General features: G+C 38.7%; 1 protein-coding gene across 1 annotated transcript in view; it reads left to right on the forward strand.

Annotated features, from left to right (window-relative positions):
* TECR (trans-2,3-enoyl-CoA reductase) overlaps nucleotides 1-22,500 on the forward strand; it is a 24,829-nt gene extending 2,329 nt beyond the window's left edge. Inside the window, exons 2-13 of the mRNA XM_009884749.1 lie at nucleotides 9,156-9,206; nucleotides 9,710-9,761; nucleotides 10,096-10,140; nucleotides 11,527-11,630; nucleotides 13,696-13,811; nucleotides 13,930-14,035; nucleotides 18,522-18,594; nucleotides 18,687-18,730; nucleotides 20,066-20,123; nucleotides 20,863-20,951; nucleotides 21,997-22,042; nucleotides 22,142-22,500. Of these exons, the coding sequence (XP_009883051.1) occupies nucleotides 9,746-9,761; nucleotides 10,096-10,140; nucleotides 11,527-11,630; nucleotides 13,696-13,811; nucleotides 13,930-14,035; nucleotides 18,522-18,594; nucleotides 18,687-18,730; nucleotides 20,066-20,123; nucleotides 20,863-20,951; nucleotides 21,997-22,042; nucleotides 22,142-22,269 (825 nt within the window). The 5' untranslated portion in view covers nucleotides 9,156-9,206; nucleotides 9,710-9,745 and the 3' untranslated portion in view covers nucleotides 22,270-22,500. The remainder of the gene's footprint in view (nucleotides 1-9,155; nucleotides 9,207-9,709; nucleotides 9,762-10,095; nucleotides 10,141-11,526; nucleotides 11,631-13,695; nucleotides 13,812-13,929; nucleotides 14,036-18,521; nucleotides 18,595-18,686; nucleotides 18,731-20,065; nucleotides 20,124-20,862; nucleotides 20,952-21,996; nucleotides 22,043-22,141) is intronic.
* The last annotated feature ends 1,171 nt before the right edge of the window (nucleotides 22,501-23,671 follow it).

Below are 23,671 nucleotides of genomic sequence, written 5' to 3' on the forward strand. Positions count from 1 at the left end.
ACATCATTAACAGAATCCCCAACAACCTGAAAAGCAGCTGCTCCTCTAGTTACTTACCATGACCTCAAAGTTCAGATTTTGCTTTTTAAAACTATAAAAGTGTTCTGGACATCACGAACAATTCAGCAAAATAAGCTGCCTCTAGCTCTTGTGGGTGGGATGTAGGCACCTGCACCGTGTCTTTTCCTCTGCAGTGTTGACTTCCCTGTTTTATTTTAGGAAAAACAACCAAGCTTTTTACTGCCTCCTGCATTTCTACCAGCGTCCCAAACTCTTGTAAGATCCAAATGCAGGAGCAGGCACTTGTGTATTACCCTTCTGAATGTCTGGTCATTGTCTGGTCTGCAGGTTTGGTCTTGTGCCTTCTTAGCTGTGCTGAACTTCTGAGTAACACTTGTTACTAGAAGACCTCAAAAGCGTGGACGTCATTATTGTTACCTGATACTGCAGATGGGGAGGCACGTGAAAGTGGAATGACCTGCTCCATCTTACTAGGCAGAACAATAGCAGCAGATAAAGGTCTTTTGAGTCCTAAATCAAGATCCTGTGTCTAAGCAACACTGATCCAAACTCAGAACGCCTCATGAATTTACATGTCAGCCTTGTATGTCTTAGTCCTTTTCTCTGTACAGTAGATAATGGGTGGAAACATATTTGCCTAGCTCATCCATGTGTGCCTGAGCTGACTCAGGGTGTAGGATGTAGACAAAGACAGCTCAGGTAGCACTGGGCAGTGCTGTTGCATATCACTTTCTGCGCTGTTCTCCCCACTGATTTGCTCTCTGTTATGAATTCATTGAATTTGAATTCTGAATTGCATTTCCCCACCGTGCGTTCCAAACTGAGCTATCAAAAGAGGGAAGGTGAGTGTCCAGCCTCTCCCAATGCTTCCCCAGGGTGGGGGGAATCTCTGTTGGTGTTAGAGACGTTAGCATTCCCTGTTTGAGGCACTGTATAATTCTGTACTTTTCCCTGTACACCTCCAAAACATTTACCCTTTATTGCTCTTCTGTGGTGCTTCCTTATAAAAATCATGAACCACTTTACAGTCACCAAAATGTCACGGTCTGAATTTTTTAGAATATGACTGTTAAAAGTTTAGCAGAGGTTTATTGGTGTGGAATATTTCTTCCTGTTTTGTTGACTTTGTGCATTTGATCATGCTTAGCATACAATCAATTTCATAGATTCCTGAGTATGTAGGAAGGTCCTGTCCCTTATGCATGAATAAAATTACTTTCTGGTGAATGGACCTACAAAAAGATGGGCAAGAACATTAGACTGATGTGAGTGCTGAGACACTGGCCATTAATTCCCTTCTTTTTCTTTATCAGAGTCTTTCTCAGGCAACTAAAGACAGAAACACTTTAAAAATAGGCAATGTTGTATCAAAGTGACTATTAAGAAGCCAGTGAAAGGCAGATTCAGCTTTGGAAGGCAGATTCAGCTTTAACTCCTTATTTTGAATTGGCTGTGTTCAAACTTAGTACCAAGAATTACAAGCAGATGCCTAATTAAGCCAAAGTATGCTAGACCTAATGGAGAGACAGCAAAAAACCCGGAGTGGCTGAGTGATTTCCCTCTACTTATGTCTGGTTTAGAACTAATAGGCAAAGTCAGGTCGCTGTACTCCTAGACCTACATCTCCATGTCTGCCTCCACAGTTCTTATTCTGTAATAGTGCGAAAATAGGTCTTGTTTACTTCAGGTATTGGTATTTTTCTAATTTCACCTCAGGTTTTTTATCACTAATAGCTCAGGAGAAGCTTAGGAAAAGCAACTGCAGTTTAAAGAAATATGTGTACACCTGAGAGTACTGCATCTGGTAATTTGAGGAGATTCACCTCTGAAAATTTAGAGATTTATGATAGAGACTTGTATCTAGATAATTAATATTCTCTAGGAGTGCTCATTTCTCCAAATTGATTAGAGAACAACTCTTCTGACCTATTTTATATATGTTTCAGAGCTTACGATACAGTTTATCCTAAAAGTGCCTGCCTTTCTCGTTTCCATACAAAGGATGTCTAAATGACATGCTCAGATGTAATTGTCTGTAGTAGAGAGCTCTGAAGTTAGACTAATTAATTCTACGCTTTCTTTCTACTTGACAGGTTTAGGTCTTCAAAAGCATTTCATATAAAGCAAATAGTAGGGCGTTCTGACCTCCTAGAGGAAGGATACTTGAACTAATACACTCATACTGTAGAAAATTACTGTCGTAAGAGCCACAGTTCTACTTACGCTTCTTTAACTGGTTTAGATGGGAAGTGCCTTCTGTGAGCAGCGATAACCAAAAATGTTTTGGAGTCTTCACTCCCTGAGGATAGATTGAACTGACATATGCAGTACAGCCTAAAAGCAATAATGTACTGCCCCCCCTTGCTGGCATTTAAAGCTTCTCCCCCTTCTGACTGTGATGAAAACCCTCTGAATGCAAGTGGGGGATGACTGCTGCCTAGCTAGCATTGCTGAGATGGCACAGCTCCTGTTACAAAGGTTTCTCCCACTCAGAGCTATGCTGTCTAAAGCCTCATCGAGTAAGAGTACTGAGAGCAAGTGCCAAAAGCAGGACTGCAGAGGATTTTAAGATTCTGTACCCTCCAAGAGCTGCCTGAGCAAGAGAAGGCCATGTATGAGATATTTGAACAGTCATTTAAAGGGACACTGCTGAAAATTGACCTGCTATTTGAAGACATCTGCTCTGTTTTCACAAGTAACACATAAGATTATTATCACAGAAAGAGATGAGAAGATTTTAGAAAAAATAATATATTTCTCTGAAGTGTATTTAAAAAACCCCAACAAATCTTGTGAGTGCACCTGCCAGTATAAGGGCTCCAAACTTCCTAGGGCTTCCTGCCCTGTCAAAAGGCAGCAGACCCATCCTTGATACCCCTAGGTACAAAAAAGAGAAAATCTCTCTCTCTTCAGTCTCTGCAATTCCATGTCAAAAGCATACACTGGATGTACATTTTGACATCCATACACCAAATGATCCCTAGAGAGCAGTAATGGAACTAGATACTGTAGTTGAACATAGCAAATCACAGTGCTGATGCAAAGAACTGGCTGTGATTTCACAAAGAATTTATGAACCTCTTCTACCTGAATGTTGTCATTGTAGAAAACAGTCACCATAAACTAAAGCCCCGAGGCAGTGAATATTCTCTGTTGCACATGGAAAAGGCTACTCAGTGGTGTTGAAAAACCTGTATGTCTACTTAGTGTTGAGTCAAAGCTGGCTTAGGTTCTCAGATGGAGGCACTCCAGTCTGCTTCATAGTGACAGTGATACTCAGTGAATGATGTGACTCTTCAGTATGCCTGGGAAATTGGCAACGAGCATCTCTGTGTTAGCCAGTGTAAGTGAATACCCTCTGAGTCAGTATTAACTGATGCAGGTCCCTTTCCCATCTTGTGTATGCTCCTGCAAGATGTCATGCTAGTAAAAGCTGGAAAGCTTTCGTAGGCTTTCAAGACCCAGAATTCACTGTGAAAGCACAGATCTTTAACACCCCTTCCATTTTGTGAAAAATAAACCAGTCTCCCACTCCAAGGGAACACACCTTCCTTTTTCTTCCTGACCATTCCTACACAGACTATTTTATCCTCTGTCAGTTATATAAATGGATTTGTCTTTCTGAAGGATGACCATTTGTAGCTCTACACCTGTTACCAGCCTCAGGTCCAGGTTTACAAAGTGACTTGGGGTTTGCCATGCCTTCAGGTTAGGCACCTGTCTCCAAAACTGGATATGACGATTTGATTAAGGTATCCAAATTTACTTCAACTCTACACCTTCACTGTGTGGTATCCCAAAAGGCATCCACTGCAGGGAAATGCTGAACAGAATGACAATGGAAGGGAGCAGTGCTTGAAGCAGCCCAGAAAGACAGGGATTCAGGATTTCTCTTTGGTAGGAGGCTGCCCTTTTCACTGGAATAAGCTTCTGTCCTCTCCTGCATGTACTCTTTGGTCTCTTTTGAGTCCTTTATTCCTTGGTTGGTGGCCCAAACCTTCTATGGGAGGAGTGGGGAATGGCAGAAGACAGTCTAAAGCAATTTTCCCACTTCCTGGCAGTGTGTCTAACCATTACATATAAAGCATGAAGAACAAGCTTATCTCCTTTGTTAACAGTTTAGCTTCATTCAGAAATAATGGCCAGAGAGGTGGTAGATGCCCCATCCCTGGAAACATTCAAGGTCAGGTTGGACAGGGCTCTGAGCAACCTGATCTAGTTGAAGACATCCCTGCTTATTGCAGGGGGGTTGGACTAGATGACCTTTAAAGGGCCCTTCCAACCCAACTATCTTACGATTCTATAATCGAAATGCTGTGCATTGTGTTGACTTTGGGATAAAGATACTTACTGGATCAAGGTCCTCAAGGATTTAGATGCAAGCATGCCTAACTAACAAATCTGAAAGAGGTGGAAGAAATAAAAACATACTATGAGTTTTAGCACAGTTCAGACAGTGATGCTTACTGGCTTGCATAGGAGCAGAACTTGAGAAGCTGAGGAGTAAGGACCTAATGTGTCTTGTGAATCTGTAAATGTTAGACATCTAAATTCTAAAAAAGTGAAATTTAATTTTATAAAAACTTTTGAGTATTGGTGTCACCGTATCTCCTCTCTTTATACACAGTGAACTAATGTAATAAGATTCTAGTCTCATGAAAGATGAGCCAATTGCTTCAGAAAGGTAAGGCTTTACTTAGTTGGACTACTTACAGAATAAGGTACAGCACTCCACAGGTAAGACGATGAAATTTTGCTCTGTGGTTAAACATTTGCCTTGGTTCTGCTTTGGGAAATCCTCGCACAGCACATGGCTAAGCTATGGAACTCCCCGCCTCAGGACACTCTGCATGCAAAATGTTTACACAGGTTTAAAAGGCAATGCATAAACTAATTGAGGAGAAATCCATGAAAAGCTATTAAATAAAAAGGCAGCACTTCTGGGGCAGGAAAATAGCGGTCTCTGTGTCTGCCTCTTCCCTTAACCCCAGTCACTATATTCTTGCCCTGTTTTACTACTTTTTCTGAGTCACCTGCTGCTGGCTGCAGCAGGAAGAAAGATACCGTTCTAGATGGATCCATAGACTCATCCTCTGCAACAGTTTGCACATTCCTGTGCAAGGGAAATTTTGGACTGAAAGTCATTTGTAGCAGCAGCACAAACATAGTTTTTAGTGTAAATACACTTACTGCAATTTCCCTTTGGCTTAATTCCATTGACTTCAAGAAAGTTATTCTTGATATGCCCTAGTGTGAGATCACACTAAGGCACGCTTACTTCCTTCAAGAACAACACAGTATACCAGAAAAGTCTGAGGAGATAGAGAAAATGACTAATTCCATAGGAAAAATAAAATGTTTAGAAAGATTCAATTAGGACTGTGGCAACCACTGGATTTTTTTTTTTAGTGTAAATTCAAGGAACCTGGCTTATGTAAGCATTCTAATAGTTCAGGGAAAATCCGTTCTGCATTGCTCTTTCTTGGGCTGGTTGGTTCCTAGACTGTAAAATAAGCAATTTTTTTTTACTGAGTAATTTCAAAAGAAATCAATACAATATATGCTTATGTCAGTGCTCACAAAATCTCACTCAGCTACAGTTTAGTGAATCTGCTGAGTACAAATGGCTGCAAATAAAACTTCCAGGATGCACAGACATGATAAGTGTGTCAGTATTTCCACAATAGTTATCATGTAATTTTTGAAGATCTGTTGATCCTTAAGCATTTGATATGGCTTTAAACTGCGTGAACTTGATCAATTGTATTTTTGTAATCCTATTGCAGGGATACTGCATCTTAAAAATCTTTTTTAAACGCTGTTTGCTCAACTGTTTTTCCCCTATGAATAATCTTTTCCCCCTTTTATTTTCTGAATAAACGTTTAACAGTTGAATGTACTTTTCCTCTGCTTATATCATATATTGATTATTCTTTGCCCTTGACCTGTTCTAAACAATAATAATCAAGATTTTTTCTGTTTTTAAAGACACTAATAATCTTTATTCCTTATGCACTAGAACAAATTTGTCATCTAAACGTTGAAGATATATATTTGTAGTCACTTAGAAAAGAGTTTTAACATAGCTATCTTGCACCAATCTGCCTATTGATTAAGTTCTACTCAAAGTTTTAGAGAAGCTGTAATTTAATATGACTTTAAAAATTCACCAAATAAGTGGACTGTAAGTCATACTGCACTAGTGCAGGCCAACAGTCAGTGTCCTATTGTGCTAAATGCTTTGAAAACACATAGAAATTAAAGTTCTCTGAGCCAAAAAATTTATGTTTGAAAGGGATGATACCCATCAGTAAGTGTTCCAAGAACAGATTGCTGGGTATTTATCAACTGTTGCCAACCAGTACATTAACTGACTTGGTGCTGCGCCTGAAGACTGAAAACACTGTGTTCAGTGCTACGTGGGTTTATGTGATTGGCCATTATGTTCAGAAAAGATAACATTTCTTGCCTTGGATCAGGCTTTTCTGTCCCTTATGCAGGGAACATCTAAACACTGGGGGATGTTCTGATACGGCTAAGAGATGTGATAATTAGAGGAAACAGTCACCTTGTTTTCACTTTGTTGTCGCACAACTTTCTAAGGACTGGAGCAGAATCTAAAGCTGCATTCCTGTGGCTGTCTTTCTGAAAAGGGAAAAAAATGTTTAATATTTGCTTAGATCTTTAAAGTAACTGAAAGTAGCTGAAGTGTTTGAAGTTCAAGAATGGGTGTCCAAAAAAAAAAGTAGAAACCTTGAATAATTCAGGTTGCAAGGGACTTCTGGAAGTCATGTAGTCTAACTCCTGCTCAAAGCAGATACAACTAGATCAAATAACTTTGGGTCTTGTCCAGTCCATTTTTAAATACCTCCAAGGACAGAGATTCCACATCCTCTCTAGGCAACTTCTTCCAATGTTTCGCCAAGCTCATGATGAAAAAAATGTCCTTGTATCTGGTTGGATTTTCCCAGATTGCAACTGGTGTCCGTTGCCTCTCAGCATTATCACTGTGCACCTTCAAGAAGAGTCTGGATCCATCATCTCTATAGGCTCACTTTAGGTATTTGAAGAAATGGGCAGTACAGGCGGGTATGTCAGTTTGGCCTTTCAATGAGATGTACTGGAATAGAACCAAGTAACAGTATAGAAGATTTTGGATGATTTGTTTGTTTGTCTTCTACACTGCTTCCAAAGGTTCACAGAAATACCTAAATTTCTGTACAGCCACTCACATGAAAACCATAGAGCAAAAGAAAATGCTCTGTAATTTTCAGTCTGACCTTGTGTGTAATGAGAATAACCCAATTAAAAGAGCATAGGTGGCAGAAAGATACCCAAACCACTCTCTGACTAGAAGATTCCTCTAATACAGCCACTGAAGGCCATAGAGTAAAACTGCCCCTGGGGGATTCTGATCCAAAATGTATATGCTGGGAGTAGGTATGGAATGGGAAGGAGACTGCTAAAACTGTGGGCGCTGTTGCAGTCTCTAGGGCAGCCCAATGGTATTCATTGACACAAAAGCTTTGAAATACACCAAGTTTTCAATAATCCCTGTAGCAACTCATATCAGAAGGGACAAAAAGTGGTTTACAGCCCTCACAGTACTTGTTCTGTGGATTGCAAGAGTCAGAATGATGTATTTCAAGAATAGCCCTCTGGGAAGGGAATCCACTTCATTTCCTTTGCCATGGAGATGTCCCACAAACAGAGACATTAAAACTTGAAATTTGTGTTATTTCAAATATAAAAAAAATCAAGAGAAAACTTATAATATCCAAATAATCTGTTATACATTTGTTATGGATCACAAAGAAGGAAAAGTGCTTATGTCCCTTGATGTCCACTTAGAGCTTACAATGCACAGGTAAAAAACACCACTGCGTTAGTATCCCTTGTGGAGATCAGATTTGATACTTCTGGCTGGAGCTGAAGTGCTCCATTGCTGCACTGATAGAGAAAGAACAATTTGGGACAAGTGAAACAAGGAAATAAGATACTCTAACCAAGTGATCTCTTCAAAGCAACCCTATTAGAAAGACACTGGACTGTGACTCCTATTTTTAGTAAGGAATCATATTTAAAGTCTAATGTTAATCTATCCTCTTGGCCAGTTAATACCAAACATAATTAATGCTAGATGTTTATTTAAAAAAATAAATCAACAAATGCTTTTGGTACTAAGTAATGATAGTCCCATTCATTTACTATGACAGATAAGCTTTGGACTTTCACTCTTAGCTATACCACAAAATTCCATTACAGTGTTTGATGAGAACAAATGAAATTAAACCACCATCACTGTATTTTAGGTCTTGCTAGCCTGCTGCAACTGTGCTTTGAAACTTCTGGGGACTTTTCTGCTTGGCTGTTGATTAAAATCGTAACCTTTTGCCAAAGTGCCATTTGGTCACAGAAATAAACTGCTCTTTTCTTTTCAGAGCTGTAGCTAAACCGCTGCTTGGAATATAAAATGCTAATATAAAGTTACTAATACAGGTGATCTGACAGGCAAGAGTAACACCGAATATTCCTGTAACAACCTCTTAAGGATTTGTGAAGTCCAGATCTTTAGCTGCATTTGTTCGTTATGTCCACTGATGTTTTCTAATCTCTTTACAAATAAAATACACAATTGACAATATTCTGGGAACAATACACATTAATCTTCAAGCTGTATGTACTCAGAATATTTGCTTACATGCATATATGTGCACATTTAATTTTTTTCCTCAAACTGTCTTTCTAGTTTTACAAATCATAAAAATTCTGTTCCTTAGTGATTCCTGTGAAACTACTCTATCCCTTATTTGTTCCTCTTGGTCTAGCATAAGAAAATACCCCAGATCAATGTGTTTTGATCAATAAGTTAGCTACTTCTCCTTCTGAATATATCCAGGAAGACAATTTATTTGGCAAGAATTTTTTTTTTTTTTTTTGGCAAGTTGAGTGCTTTGACAACCTGGCTATGATTAAAGCTGACTCTTGAGCACATCAGGAGTATTTTTGATACAGTCCACAGATCAGAGAAAAATGGTATCTCACTCTGAATAATGAGTGTGAATCTGAGAATCAACTAAGAGTTTAGATATTATTAGGCAATAACTAGTAATTATCATTTTGTGTCCTATCAGGTGGAAATCCTTGACTGGAAGACAAAGAAACAGCTATGCTTCCTAGATAAGGTAAACCAAAAATCTGTTTAAAATGCTAGGTGACTATTTAAAAATTACTAACTTTTCTTAAGTAAACTTAGTGTTTATGAAGGGTATTTAGTCTCCTGATAGCCTTCCTTTGACCACTGAAGAGGCAATGATTATTTACACTTCATACTGACTACAGAGTACTTCAGCTCTTTTCCAGAAGGAGCTTTTGGGCAAAGGGCACAACTTCAGCTGCTTCACTAAGATGGTGCCAGTTGTGTCTTGCTTATAAGCCATCAAATTGTCAATGCTGTTGTACTAACTCTTGATCACTGCTAGAGAAGCTGCCTCTGAAACCGGTGTCACAAATTGTCCTCCCGTTTCCCTGTAAGAAGTGCTTTGAAACACCCATACCAATCCTAGCCATCTGTGAGAAAGTTATACTGTTACATTGTTTAAGTCCTATTTCTACTTGAATAGTCTTACACCTAGTAGTTGTCTTTCAAAATACACATCTTACGTATGCAATATTTTTTGTTCCCTAGGTGGAACCAAATGCCACAATTAGGGAGATCAGATTGATGTTCCATAAATTATGTGAGTATAACTTTTGGAGCAGTTCACATCACATCAGAGTATCTACTATATAAACAGGAGAAAATTAGATAATTTGAAACATGTGATGTACACACATAATGATAAGTAACCTGCACATGAATGCGATCATAGTGAGATTTCAGTATAATTTCTTTATGCTATATTGATATACCTTTGTGTTTTTTCTGCTGCATAATTACTCACAAATATCCATGTTGAATAAATATTCCTAGAAGTCTTTAACTAAATCTTACCTTGTTGGGTGGCATTCATTATAATCGTGGATGATTTAAACCAAACATGGTATATCACACAATTCTGTATGGTCTTACAGATCCTCGGTGGTATCCAGCAAGGCAGTCGATAAAACTTGATCCAAGTAAGTACTGGTGAGGACTAGAGTAACAAAGCTTTGAGCAGGGGCCTAGCATAAAAGAATTCCTTTGCATGGGCATTAGCTCTTAAGAATGAATTTCCAGCTATGTTAATTAGCACTGTGAAGGCTGAAGAGAATCCTGAACAAATTTAATTCTTTGAAAGTATTGAACAGAGTTCTACCCATGTGCCTGGTGCTTGGTAATTAACTCAGGAGTCTGCACATTGTTCCAAAGCACTTTTTAACTACTGAGCACTTTTGCTTTCAACACAGGCAGCACAGAATCTAGATACTAATTTCCCTTAGCTGCAGTGAAATGATCTCCACAGTGATGCTCAGCTAGGAGTACCAAAAAAGGCCATGAGTTAGAGCTGTCAGTTCACATAATCCTCTGCTCTCAGGCAGGTATTACAGTTCTTTTGAGGTAAGCTAATGCAAAACACATTGCCGTAGATGTAGGATTTGCTGACAAAGCTGATGCCAGCTGGCCGACTTCATTAATGCAGTTGTAGGTATTGCTACTAGAAGCCTCTTAGTACATGGCCTGGGCGCACAAAAGAAAGTCTAATTGCCAAACTGTGTTAATTTATCTTAGCATTTTCTTCTTAGCGCTTTCTTATTTTGCTTCCATTAAGCATAATTTTATTTAAACAGTCCCTTAAAAGTATGCTGGTGCAGATTAGTTCATTGTGTAGGATCTGTCCATGGAAAAACAGGTGTATGAGTATCTTATTTCCTTCTTCAAAGGTCTACCTTGTCAGATTCCTCTGTGGACTTATGTTGTGAGACTTGCCATGAGAAAATGCTGGCCTTCTGAAGATTCCCCCAAATCTAGGCATTCAAAGCTTGAGTACTAGCTCAAGTCCTGTGGAATCACCTCCTAGCTGGTTGTTTGGGAAAAAAGGAGGCAATGAAAACCTTTGTAAGAGAGCCTTCCAATCTTAGCTTATCCTAGCTTCTGTTTGTCTGACGATGAGCTATGAGAAGAGAGGAAGAGAGGAGAGGGATGGAGGTGCAGCTGACTAGGTCAGTGAACTACGTTAAAGGGCAGTGACCTATCAGCAAATTCTGCTGTAGCACTGATGAAGCAAGTCTACTAGACGAGGCAGGCACATAGGATTGAGAATTCTCCTACCTGTCTTGGTGTGAATAGAGGATTCAGGCTTATATGTGATTACAGGGATAAATCAAAATTAAGTATCACAGAATCACAGTGTCTGTGATACTTAATTTTAAAGTATAAACATTCTTAGTTTGTTTATTGAGGTTCCAATAAACCCATGTCACGTCAAAGAATCTCACAGGTTGGTTAAAGCACAATATAAAGCTAGGAAGCTACCGAAGTTGACTTGCATTTCACTGAGATGTAATTACTTCTTTCCTTCTCAGAAGGAAAGTCCCTGAGGGATGAGGAAATCCTGCAGCACCTCCCTGTTGGCACAACTGCTACCTTATACTTTAAAGATTTAGGGCCACAGATAGGATGGACTACGGTGAGCTATGCTTCAAGTCTGAGCCATTTTAATGGCTATTTTTCCATAATTAATCCTTACATCATTTTTTGTCTCTCTCCAATATTTCTGCATGATGCCTGCTCTGATAGTGGATGCAGGCAATGAATCCTCATTGCTTCAGTTCATTTAATCAGGGAAAGCAGTAACAGGATATTCTGAATGCCTAGTTCCCTGGGAGAGCAGCAGTGGAAAACTTGCTGCAGGTTAGGTTGGCTCTACCGAACTAAGGTGCAGGTTGTCAAATGGATTTCGATGTCTACTACAAAATCACTAGGAACTAGGTGTCTAAATGTTTTTGGGGCTCTGCTTCACAGGGCTTGTGTAACTCTCCTGACAAAGATCAGGATTACACTCCTATGAGTTTGTCCTGCAAAGAGGCATGTAGGCAACTTCACATGTCAGTAACTGAAGTGACTTGAGCAGGAAAATGCATGAAAATAAGATCAGTTAGCTGTCTGCATGTGGCTGCGTCCCAGGATGATAGTGGCAGGCTAATGACAGCTGATAATCTCTGCAGTATTAGTTAGCTATCCACAAAGACCTCACATATTTACTGTCCTAGCTCAAATGCAAATTCTGTCACAACTCACTCGGCAGGCAGCACAGCACTGCTGTTTTATGCAATGAGGTGACCAGTGACCCTTCCAGTTCTTCAGAAGGTCCATGGTCTACATATTACACTAGTTCTAATGAAACACCACAGCATTAAGGGAAAAGTACCCCATAATCTAAAGGCACATTTACCATTTCTTAGCTATGAGACATTAATAAAATCTTGTGTTAATGACAAATAGCAAAGACAACATTCATAGGAGGTAAAATAAAAAAAGGTCAAATGTTCTGCAAGACTGAATCTTCACATCATTACTTTGGATGCAATGCTGATAAATCAAGCACCTATTACACAATCCAAAAAACAGTAAGACAGGCAAAAACTTCTAATGGCAATGTAGACTCCAAGACACACATGCAGTAATATATACCAAAATATCACAGTGCAGAGTAACACCAGACTTCTGCCATTCCATAATCTTTCCTTTATATTCTGCTCTCCCTGTCCTTCAAGCTACTTCGTTCAAATGTAAGCCAAGAAATCCATCAGTTCTATCAAATAAAAAAGGCAAACTTCTCATCTACAATCAAATCTGATCTTCACCAGAGAATGTTCTGGTTGTTACAATAACACAACTTTTCTGAGTGTCAAAATAACTCTATAAACACATTAGAAAACAGTGGTTGGTTGTCATGGTGGTTTTTTCTTTTAGTTTTTTTTTTTTTTACAGAATTACAATCAATTTTGCTTCTTTCTCTGTCAGTGAGGAAGGAGCCTACCTTCCTCACTTATAGAAGTGTGGAAAATTCAGCTGTTAATGTTTGGTCCAAAGTTAACTTCAATTTAAAGAGATGTTACTAAGAAATGCACACCTATATGAAATGAAATCAAGTTAAATAATAGCTTCATTTGTTTCCTCTCATTTTTTAATTTTTTTTTCTTTGTGTTCAAATGAAAGATTGTTTGAATATAGAATGAATTGTTTCCTGGGACATCTGCTGTGCTAACTGTTTATACAGATAGGGTCACCTGTGAACACTTAGAAACTGTTTTTCCAGCTTAAACAAAATTCATTCATTAGAAACAAAGCTCCTCTTTTTCAAGATAAATTCTGCACGAAATTTCATTTTAACCCAAAATAAAGCAACAGTCCTTGAGGGCAAGAGGAGGGTGAGAGCTGCACAAATGTAACATGCATGCGTATTTATCGTGATCTCTGGGCTGCCATTCTTATCTTTTCATACCCATACTATGTCAGCTGCACTGGCAATGGCTGTTTGTATGCAACTGAAGCAAATGCATTGCAAAACATTTACGTGCATGTCTACCAGTTTCACAGCCCAAGCTCAAACCTGCTATTCCCTCCCCGACTCTCTAAATGCCATCCTGGGTCAAGGGAGGTGTTTATCCCACTGCATCAGTTATCACAAAGAAACCAAAGCAAAACCATAATCTAATTCAGCTGTCTAATTATTTTCTCTCTTTTTGCAGGTATTTTTGATAGAATATACAGGTCCATTGTTCATCTATTTTCTGTTTTATTTCCGCATGCCTTTTGTCTATGGACTGGATGAGAGGTTTACATCAAGCCCGCATCCAGTAGTTAAGTAAGTCCGTTTGCAGGCTTGAGCAGTATTTCTTGTTAGCATCGTAGTCTTATTCCAAATGTCTTGCCACACTTGTTTTTTTAAGCACTCTTAAATGCTTTTGTCTTGCTGTTTCTAGCTTGGCATGTATCTGCCATTCTTTCCACTACATCAAAAGGTTGATTGAAACAGTATTTGTTCATCGGTTCTCCCATGGGACTATGCCACTGAGGAATATTGTGAAGGTAAATTGTGTCAGAATCTATCCATAGCCCCCCTTACAAATCCAGCCTAGCCAACCTATGCTCTGCCCCTGCAGCACAGAATTTTTGATGTGGCTTTTGTAGTAATGTGCAGCAAATCTCACCCATAAAGCTGTAGTTCTTTCAAAAGATTTCTTAATGTCGCTATTGTATAACCCACATGTTGCCATGCTGTTATTCATGTTATAGTAGTTTCATTGCTGTTTTAGAATTTTAAACCTTCAGCATACCCTTCCTTTTCACTCAGCTAGCACTTTGGGTGTCACGGTTTTAGTGACAATGTTAACTTGTAAGGTAGCACAGGCAGGCACCATATTGGGAGGGTTGCTTTTTTTTTTAAAAAAAAAAAAGTAGTTTTTGTAACAGTCATTTTACGTCTTCTTTGCCCCTAACACTCTCTTTGCTGTTAAGCAACTGTTAATTTACCTTTGCTCTAGTGCAAAACAGCTTGGTGGTTCTGCATTTTCTTCTCCTGCAGGAGCACTCCCTAATGTTACCTGCTGTGGCACAGGGGCGCTGCTGAGATGCAGAACCCCTGTTTCCCAGATGTCTGCGAAACAGTACAGTGGACTGCATGGCTATGCATGGGCTGTAGTTATTTTACAAATGTTTGCAACAGAGTGCACACTGGTGTTCAAAAATGCACTTTATACTCAGGAAGACTGGAGATTATCATCTACAACTGGAAAAACATAGAGTATAGTATCAGCATTTGGGTATTTACCATTTGGTATGTAGACAGTCCCTTGGAATTTGCACTATGGCAGTGATACTCCCAGCAGCTGAAGCTCTACCTTGTGGCTGACTCTTTACAGCTGCGCAGCAGCTCTGGCAGTTCTGGCAAGAGCTTCATGCTTTCTAAATGGAAGGCGGGTCTGTAGTAGAGCAGTGGCCCTCAGAAAGAATCCTCCCTAGCAATTTACTGTGTTTTCTGCAGTGGAAGAGTGCAGGGTTGTTAAAAGGCTAGCAGATCTCTTAAAAGTCTTGACACAATAATGGCTAATGCATGCTAAACACCAGATAAACGAGACTTTACCTTGAAAAAGAATCTGTACAGTGCGATAAATCTTCATTTTCTCACTGCCATCTCTGACAACTACTCGTTCCTTTCAGACCATACAAACTGTTGCTAAAGTTCACATTTGTGCCAGTCATTCTGATCACTTCTACTTTTCCACCTTCAGGTCGGTGGTACTTGCTTTCATCTGTAAAGTTGCTTGCTGTTTCTCTTCTACCTGCTTAGCAGTGCTTGGTTTGATTTGCTTTTATAATTTCATTGACTTTGGTGGTGTTACTCCAAAATTGTGCCAGTGAGAAAAATATCACACCCTCTTCCCTTTTTTCTCTCACATACAGATGGTAGTCAAAGCTTCTTACTTTAAGTGTTTGATCACATACATAGCAGATATAGATAGCTTATTTCCTAAGAGCAATGGAAAGCTACCTTTAACAAGAGGCACTTCAGTCTCAATAAGCAGAGATCTGAGACAGGAACTGACGAGATTTGTGATTCTCATCCTTTGTTTACCAAATGGAAATAGGAATAAACGATGCTGTAAACTGCAGCAGGCGTTCACTAAAAGCAATTCATGCTATATACTAACATAGTATAATTCTTTCTAAGATATGTGATTTTTCTAGGCAATGGAAAGGCAGAATACCTAATTTATCTGGACTTATTAAACAACTGGACTTATTAGGATGGATAAGATAGGGATTAATACAAAAATTTTGTGAATATAAAGGAACTAACTAAAGCAAAGATGATAGTAGTTGTGCCAGAAAAGGATCTGTCAGTCCTTTAGTAATAGGGAGGTATCAGTGGAATTCCTCAAAGATTATTCTTATGACTGGTCTTACTGAACATTGTCATGGGTAAAAAGAAGGGATATTGTCACGTTCTATAAAAACATCTGAAGGAAAGAAAATACTAGACCTAAAGAAATACCATTTAAACCAAAAGACAATATAATGAGACAAAGAGAAGGTTACATGGTGGTCATAAATAAACATAGGCAGGGAATTAAGAAATAGTTTTGATCATCACAGGGATCATCAGTTGGAGTAGAGAAGACTAAAATCCTAACCATAACTTTGTAGACTTAGGAATAATTTATTTATGCAATCCCTGCAAGACCTGAACTTGACCCACAAAATCTTTTTATGAGATTGTTGTAAAGCTTTATTATTCACCTGGAATAGGAAAGATTCACAGAAACAATTTCCTTCTTTTGAGTGAGTTTATGAAGTCTGCATGTACTCTGCTGTTCCTATCTGAGCTACACTGAAGGTGTATGAGCAATAAGGCTTCTAGTGGCAGCTGGACATTTGTAGTGTTACTGCTAAGGACCTTAGCAGTGGCAGGCTCCATTTATCTTAAAGATCCTTTTCTTATGACTGAGCAATACTCTTGCAATAAATCACGTTCTTTGGATGAATAGTACTTGTTCAGTTTAATTACAGCATGTATTGTTGGTAGCTGAGCCACAATAATTTATTTATTTAATTTTACTTTACTGAAATCTATTGCCATATGATCCATCCTGTGCCAAGCCCCGAAGTTAGGGAAAGATTTTTCATAAGATGCCATTCCAAGATTACAAGAAACTGTTTCCACCTAAGTTTGTACAGCAGTTATTAAATTGTAGGTGATGGTGGAAGAAGCTAGTGTTAGGGAGAAAGCAGTAGTTTATGGATAGGACACTAACTAGATTGTTCCTCACTGAAGTCATTCTTCTGACTCTGCTGCTTTTCCTGGGGAAAAGGGAAGTTGTCACAGGGAAGCTGCTTAATCTCTCTGTTCTTTTGTACCATCTGATCTGTAATTATTGGTTAATAATTTGCTCTTTCTCATCCATTATCTATTAATGTATAATCTTAGAGCAAGGACATATTATGTGCTTGTATTACAGCATACCCAAAAGGGTGCCCATTTTGTCTGAGGTCTCTGGGCACTTCAGTGTTCACTTAACTCAGAAAAGAAAGTGGAAATGCAACAGAATGTTTGATACAACTGTTTGCAGCAGATGGAGGGGCTTACGTCTCACCAGCATTTTCAGAAAAACGCACCATCAGACACTGCAGTCAGCTAGTGTGGGTTGCAGACGCTGAGGTAATCACTTTTTGAGGTATTATTGCTAGAAATGCAGTTCTGGCTGCAAAATTCAAAGCCAAAAAAAAGTTAAACCAGTCAGGGCAGGAAAGAATGCAGGCTTGGATAAGAATTTTGGCTGCGTGAGCAGGAAAGCAAAGCTGTGAAGGAGAAAGCAGAAAGACCTAGAAATGTCTAAGGTACACAAGCCTATTGGAAGGCCAAGAAAAAAGGATCACCAGAAAGAGTAAGAGGATCAATGTTTTACTCGAGTGAAAACAGGAGGGAAGATAAGGGGAAGGAAAAGAACAGGAGAAGTGGTGAAAGGAAGATAAAGAGCTTGGTTTTGGTCTTGCTGAAGTCCAGGTGATAACAAAACATGCCTTAAGACATTAAAAACTGAGGCACTGGGTTTGATAAAGGAAGAAATCTCAACTGATGAGAAGCAAATTTATTAGTTGTTGACAAGGGTTAAAGTCTATCTGCAAGAGAGTGGCACCTAGAGGTGACAGCATAGAGGAAGAAGAGGAATGAGCCAAGAAAGGGCCTCCCTCCTACCTACAGATATATAAGGAGGGAGAAGATAACCTGTACCAAGGTACTGAAGCAGCAATGAATGACAGAAGAAAAACCACAAGAGGCAGGGCCAGGACAACCAAATAAGAGGTAGAGATTGTTATTGTAAGTAGTTTTTTTCATGGATGAAGCCTGTGAACGAGCTCTGATATTGGTCAGGAATGAGTCAATACAGCCAATAGCGACAGCTATGTTATCAGAGTTTAAAGAATGGAAGCTGGATCACAGAAAGTGAAGGACAGCAGCAAAAGGGACAAACTAAAGATATCACAGTGAAAGGGCAGAGGAAAGTGTCAGGCATGATGACTTCAGGTAGGAAAAGATAAAGCATGGGAAAGAAAGAAAACTGACGGGGTGAAGGAGAAGAGGAAAGGCGAGACATTGGGCAATACAAAGTAATAAGCAGGGAGGAGAGCACAGTGCCTAAATCTGGTTTTACAAAGTCTCAGGGGTTAGCAAAACAAGTCTCTCTTTAACATACAGTCTGTATGGCACTTCATATTTGGCCAAATGGCTTGCCAGACAAGATAAATTTGTTTTCAATAGTACGATCATACTTTATAAAACTGTTCATAAACTTAACAGCTTCAAGATATTTGAGATGAAATCTTACTCTATGAGCTCCACTTCCTTCCTCTTATTTCTTGTTGTCTGCTCCCACCTTACCACACTTAGTATTGTCATTTTTTGTTGTACTATCGGCAACTTGAAGGATCAGCCCAATTCATTATCAGTGGTCCTTGCAGTGAATACTGGCCTAGAGGATTGTACTAAAACAAAGAAAAATTCCCTGTTTTTCAGAACTGCTTGTATTACTGGGGATTTGCAGCTTGGCTTGCTTATTACATCAATCATCCTCTTTACACTCCTCCTTGTAAGTAGCAAAACAGCCCTCAATGTGATTTGAGTACGTATATGTTTGTATATTAGTACTAATCACATGTAAACTTTTTTTTTTTAATATAGCTTATGGGAAAAAACAGATAAATTTTGCTGTGATCATGTTTCTGGTAGGTTTCTTGCTCTTTTTATAAAATGCTAAAACTTGTTGCTTTATTTCTTATGTTGTATAAGTGGAGGAGTAAGTAGGATGAGCAGATACCTGAACACTTGGGACATACTACTAAAGCTGTACACTTGCATGCAGAACAGATAAAACTGTCAGTTCTTAATGTGATTTTGCACACAAGGGAAGATTTTGATTCAGTATCCATTCCAAGACTGTGATATTTATCTGCTGGGATGATCTCTCATAATCTTCAAAAGAATTCTGGAACTACCACTGTTTAAAAGCCAGTGAGTCTTTTCCGTGAACTGTTTATTGAGTGTTAAGAATCACAACAGGTCATAAAACTCAAAGAACTGGCCAACTAAGAAAGTATATTGCTGGTAATTTCCAGGGATAGAGGTTCATTTTGCTGGGCTTCAGATTTTTTTTACAGCTTTCTTTATGAAGTAAAATTCTTAAGTCACTGTCTGTTCATTCTCACAGTTCCTAGGAACATTTCATACATGCAGAAGCAATGTTAGCGTAGCCAACAAAGATGTACCCATTTTTCCTATGTATGCGTAACTTGTTTAGAACATCAGCTGCTCACTTCTCAAAGCAGCTTCCCAGTATGAAAAATTCTGAGAGTTCATAATCTATTCCCATTTTGTAGAAAGACTACGGAAGTGAAAACAGAGCTGCGAATAAAACTCAGGAGCTCTGACCACCTGTCATTTGCTTTAATAGCTATGATTTGCAGACACTGGAAGCTGTCCATAATCATATAAATGGGTCATTTCAATACACTTTCTGCATAATTGATTAAGGAAGCATTATTTAAAACCAGTGGAGGAAACTGGGTCAATTATATTTCCGGATTCATATCAATTATACTCTAGAGAAGAAAACTTTACTTAGAATCCAACCTGTATCTTCCTTGAGATTTCAATGATTTTTGAGAAACCAAACCCAACCAAATCATTTTTTTGGTGTGTTTTTAAAGACATAAGAATAACCAAAAGATAAAGCAAGTATCTCCTGGGTTTACTTTTATCCCCTTTGGTTTATTGCCTTTAGATCTCATGGGGATTATATAAGTAGTAAATTTGATCTTTTGGACACTGAGTCTGCGTTTGCTTGCAAATATCACAAATATATAACAGAGTATAATAAGGACTCGTGTTTGAACAAAGACATTCCATCCTCCTGTCAGACAGCAATCTTGGTTGAGGATATTTATTACGTTTATAATAGATTCTTTTTCTTTTTTTTCTTAAGTCGCCCAGGAGATAACAAAAGGAAGAGGAATAAATAGAAGGGAAGCAGATTTTTAACTCTGTCATGCTTTTTCTTGCAGCTGTGCGAAGCTGGAAATTTTTCCATTCATGTTGCACTCAGTGACCTCCGGAGAAATGGTAAAAATTGCATTATTGCTGTTCACTTTTGTGCAGACATTCAGTACTTCTACAGTTCCTCTACCTCATGAAAGATCTGATCCTGGAGGGCGTTGATACCCACCAGCTGGCTGCTGTGGGGGCACAGGTTGCTCAGCACTGTAAAGAGTGGATTCCAGGGGAGATCAGGCAGTGCAAGGAATCCAACACCAGACTGTGACTGTTGACCAGCACTTCTTATCTTACTGTAATTTTTATTGGTTGGGGCTAGGTTGTGTTGGGGGGAGCAGTTATATTAGTTACACTGGTAATGCAAAAGGAAACAGTCCTAGTATAAACTATGCTTTGGTGAGCAAGGGAAAGTAATTTCACTGGCTTCTGCAGGGGGCATAAGGTCTCTGCGCAGGCCAGGGTTCCTTGGGCACGAGTCAAACATCTTACAGCTATCAACTATGACTGCTAAAATCCCATTCTGTGACAGTCTGAGAAAACCTTTAACTTCTAAATCTAAAACTTGAGGTACCTCTTCTTACAGGAATGACTGTGATCAAAAGCATATGTAGATGACTTTCTAATGCCCAGAACATTTCCTCAGTTATCCTATTCCTTCTTGTGGGTCCAAAGATCACCCTGTTTTCCCATATCCTGCTTGTCCTTCTGAGAGTGGTGAGACACAGGAGTAGGGAGAGTTGGATTGTCCTTGTAGGAAACAATATATTTAGGAATATGAATATTTTGTGATTTGTTTTCTAATCTATAGGATCCAAAACCCGTAAGATCCCATATCCAACAAAGAATCCTTTCACATGGCTGTTTTTCTTTGTATCTTGCCCTAACTATACATATGAGGTATGTATTTTCAAACAAGATGTTCGGGTTTTAGTTTTGCTGGATATATTTTCATTTCTTTGGGAATGTTAAACATAGAAGAAACTTCTGAAACAGTTCAGCTCAATACGTTTCCCCTCCTCCCCTAAACCCCATGAAATCAGGTTGCAAACAGGAACTTGTCTGTTATTCCTCTCCTCCCTTGAGGCAGTACCTACAGGGCTAAACTTAAACAGACAGCCCAGACCCCAGGCCTATGCTTCCGTGTAGCTGCTGGACAGGACAGATACACTTTCAAGCAGTGCAAATTTTGCAGACAGGAATAGGGAGATCACCACTGAATGTGTATTGCAATGAGGGGATGGGGGCATCTGGTGGATTTATAATATAGAGAGCCCAGGAATATCACAGTACGCAGGAAGATAAACAAATAGAAGATATTGTGGTAGAGAAAACAGGGAAATAAATGAATAGAAGACACTGTGGTAGAGGAAAAAGGAAACAGGACCAGGTGTCTTCCCCATTTTCTTAAGTTACACAGTTGCTTGTGTTGCTGGTGACTGCTTTAGAAGCTTGAATCAGTTTATTGCTTCATGTTCCTTAACCAGGAGCCAAGCTCCTGACTCAGTTCAAAAGCAGTTAAAACCAGTGCAACTCTGTAAAATTCACCTTTGACACAGAAGGACAGCATCAGGTTTTAACTTCAGTGCAGATTAGCAGATGTTAATGAGAACAACATTTGGCCTCTGACTATGGAAAGTTACCATTCCTAGCGCTGATGGAGGCATGACAAATACAAATTAGGCAGAGAAATAGAAAGGACACTATGTTGTAATGCTTAAAATTTTATCATGATAATAGCCATGGAAGCAAACATGAAGGTTTTGTTTGTGATAATAAGGCACTGTTCACGTTTTTTGGTTAAAGGTTATTAACACTAGAAATTGATCTGGCTGACCTTGGCTTTTTTATTTACCTATACTAGGACAAGGTTGTTTTTGATCAATAGAGACATAAATGCAAATGCTGTCACCAGAAATATTTTAAATTTCCTTGGCCAAAACAGGTGGGGACCTGGATCAGTTTCACTATCATGACTCAGTGTGTTCCAGGTGAGTAATGTTTTGGTACTTCACCCTGAAGTCATGTCAGCAACAAGAGTGTGTTTTTAATCTGATAATGAAAAGTATCTTTTTCTCCCTTCCTTCCAGTGGGGCTGTTCACCTTGCTTTGCTTCATTCAGATGACAATCTGGGCAAAGGATAAACACTGCACCTACCTACGAGAATTCAAGGATTATCCAAGTCTTCGAATGCCAATTATTCCCTTCTTGTTGTAAGAAAAAAGGTTTAATTTGAATATTGCACAGAACTTCAAGAAGAAAAAGCTCATGAGCCTCCTGCCAAATAAGTGAATTAATTTAAAGGATTTTGGTGCATGTTGAATCTCTGCTGCTGAAGGAAATTGTATGCACTTGAAAGCTACACTTCCTTACACTCAAGAATTCTCAGCTCAGAAACACCTTCAAAAATTAAGGCTTCATTGCACAGCTGGTAGTGAAAAGCCCCTACAGTTCACTGTAACCTGATTGACTTAGATTTTCCTGTACTAGTCTATTTAGATTGATGGATCAGAGACACTGAGAAGTCTGTGCTGAAAAGCAGCTCCAAATTTAGCAGTGGCATTCTGCAAGACATAAGTACATTGGAACGAGGACATAGCAGCTAACTACTAGAGAGCTCAGCTCAGCCAGCGCGGCCAGCTGGCCTGAAGATGGTTGCATGATCTGCTGCCTTTGACTTGAAAAAGAGAGTGTGCTGCCTGGAGGCAGGTGCTTTGTAACAAATAACATTACCAAAGAATATGAATGGTTCCTGGAATAAAGAAATAGGCAATAACTCAAATACCGGATTTGGGTCTAACCCCTCATTTGCCAAATGAATATGAAATAAGAAGTATTTGTAGTATTTGTGGGTGTAACTTCCTACGTTTTTTTGTTTATTTCTTTTTAGTCTTCTTCATTAGTAAGTTACATACTAGTAAATATTTTTTTTGTTTCATTTTAGTCTTCTTCATTAGTAAGTTACATACTAGTGGATAAGGTTCAGAAGATCTGATCTATGCTATATCTGTGCTAGTGGCCTGTTTTCATATAACAAATCTGTATGATACTAAAGGACCTTTTACCTAGCATTTTATGTCAGTGTTCTCTGAACAGTTTTTAAAACACTTTGTAAATACATGAAGTGACTGCTAGTCCTCAGAATGGTAGCTCCCTTCCTGTTTTCAGAGACAGGGAGAAAAATCAGCTACATTTTGGACTTCCTGTGTTTTCTTTTTCACAAGATGTTCAGTGGGACTTAGTTGGGTTTTGTGCAAATCTAGTAAAAAAAGACTATTGCAATCTAGCGAATGACATTTTAAAGAAGCTATTTTAGAATATGAAGAGAATGCGTAGATACTGTTTTGTTTCATGATTAATTTATTTATCTATAATGGATGTATAGAAAGATTTTTGCAACTATTTGTAAGGGTGAAATATGCAATAAATTCTACACTATATTTTGAAATCAGTTGAAATAATTATGACAAAAGAAGAAGACTACAGCTGGTTGCTGAAGTTTTGTAATATTTTGTACAGTAAAAAGCAAGAATGTCCTTATATAAAAAAATAATCTACATCAATTGAAGAAAAAAACCTAACAAAGCAAAAATACATGACCCAGATTTTATTTGTGTAA

Source organism: Charadrius vociferus, unplaced genomic scaffold, assembly GCF_000708025.1.
Source record: "Charadrius vociferus isolate BGI_N301 unplaced genomic scaffold, ASM70802v2 scaffold163, whole genome shotgun sequence".
NCBI lineage: Eukaryota > Metazoa > Chordata > Aves > Charadriiformes > Charadriidae > Charadrius > Charadrius vociferus.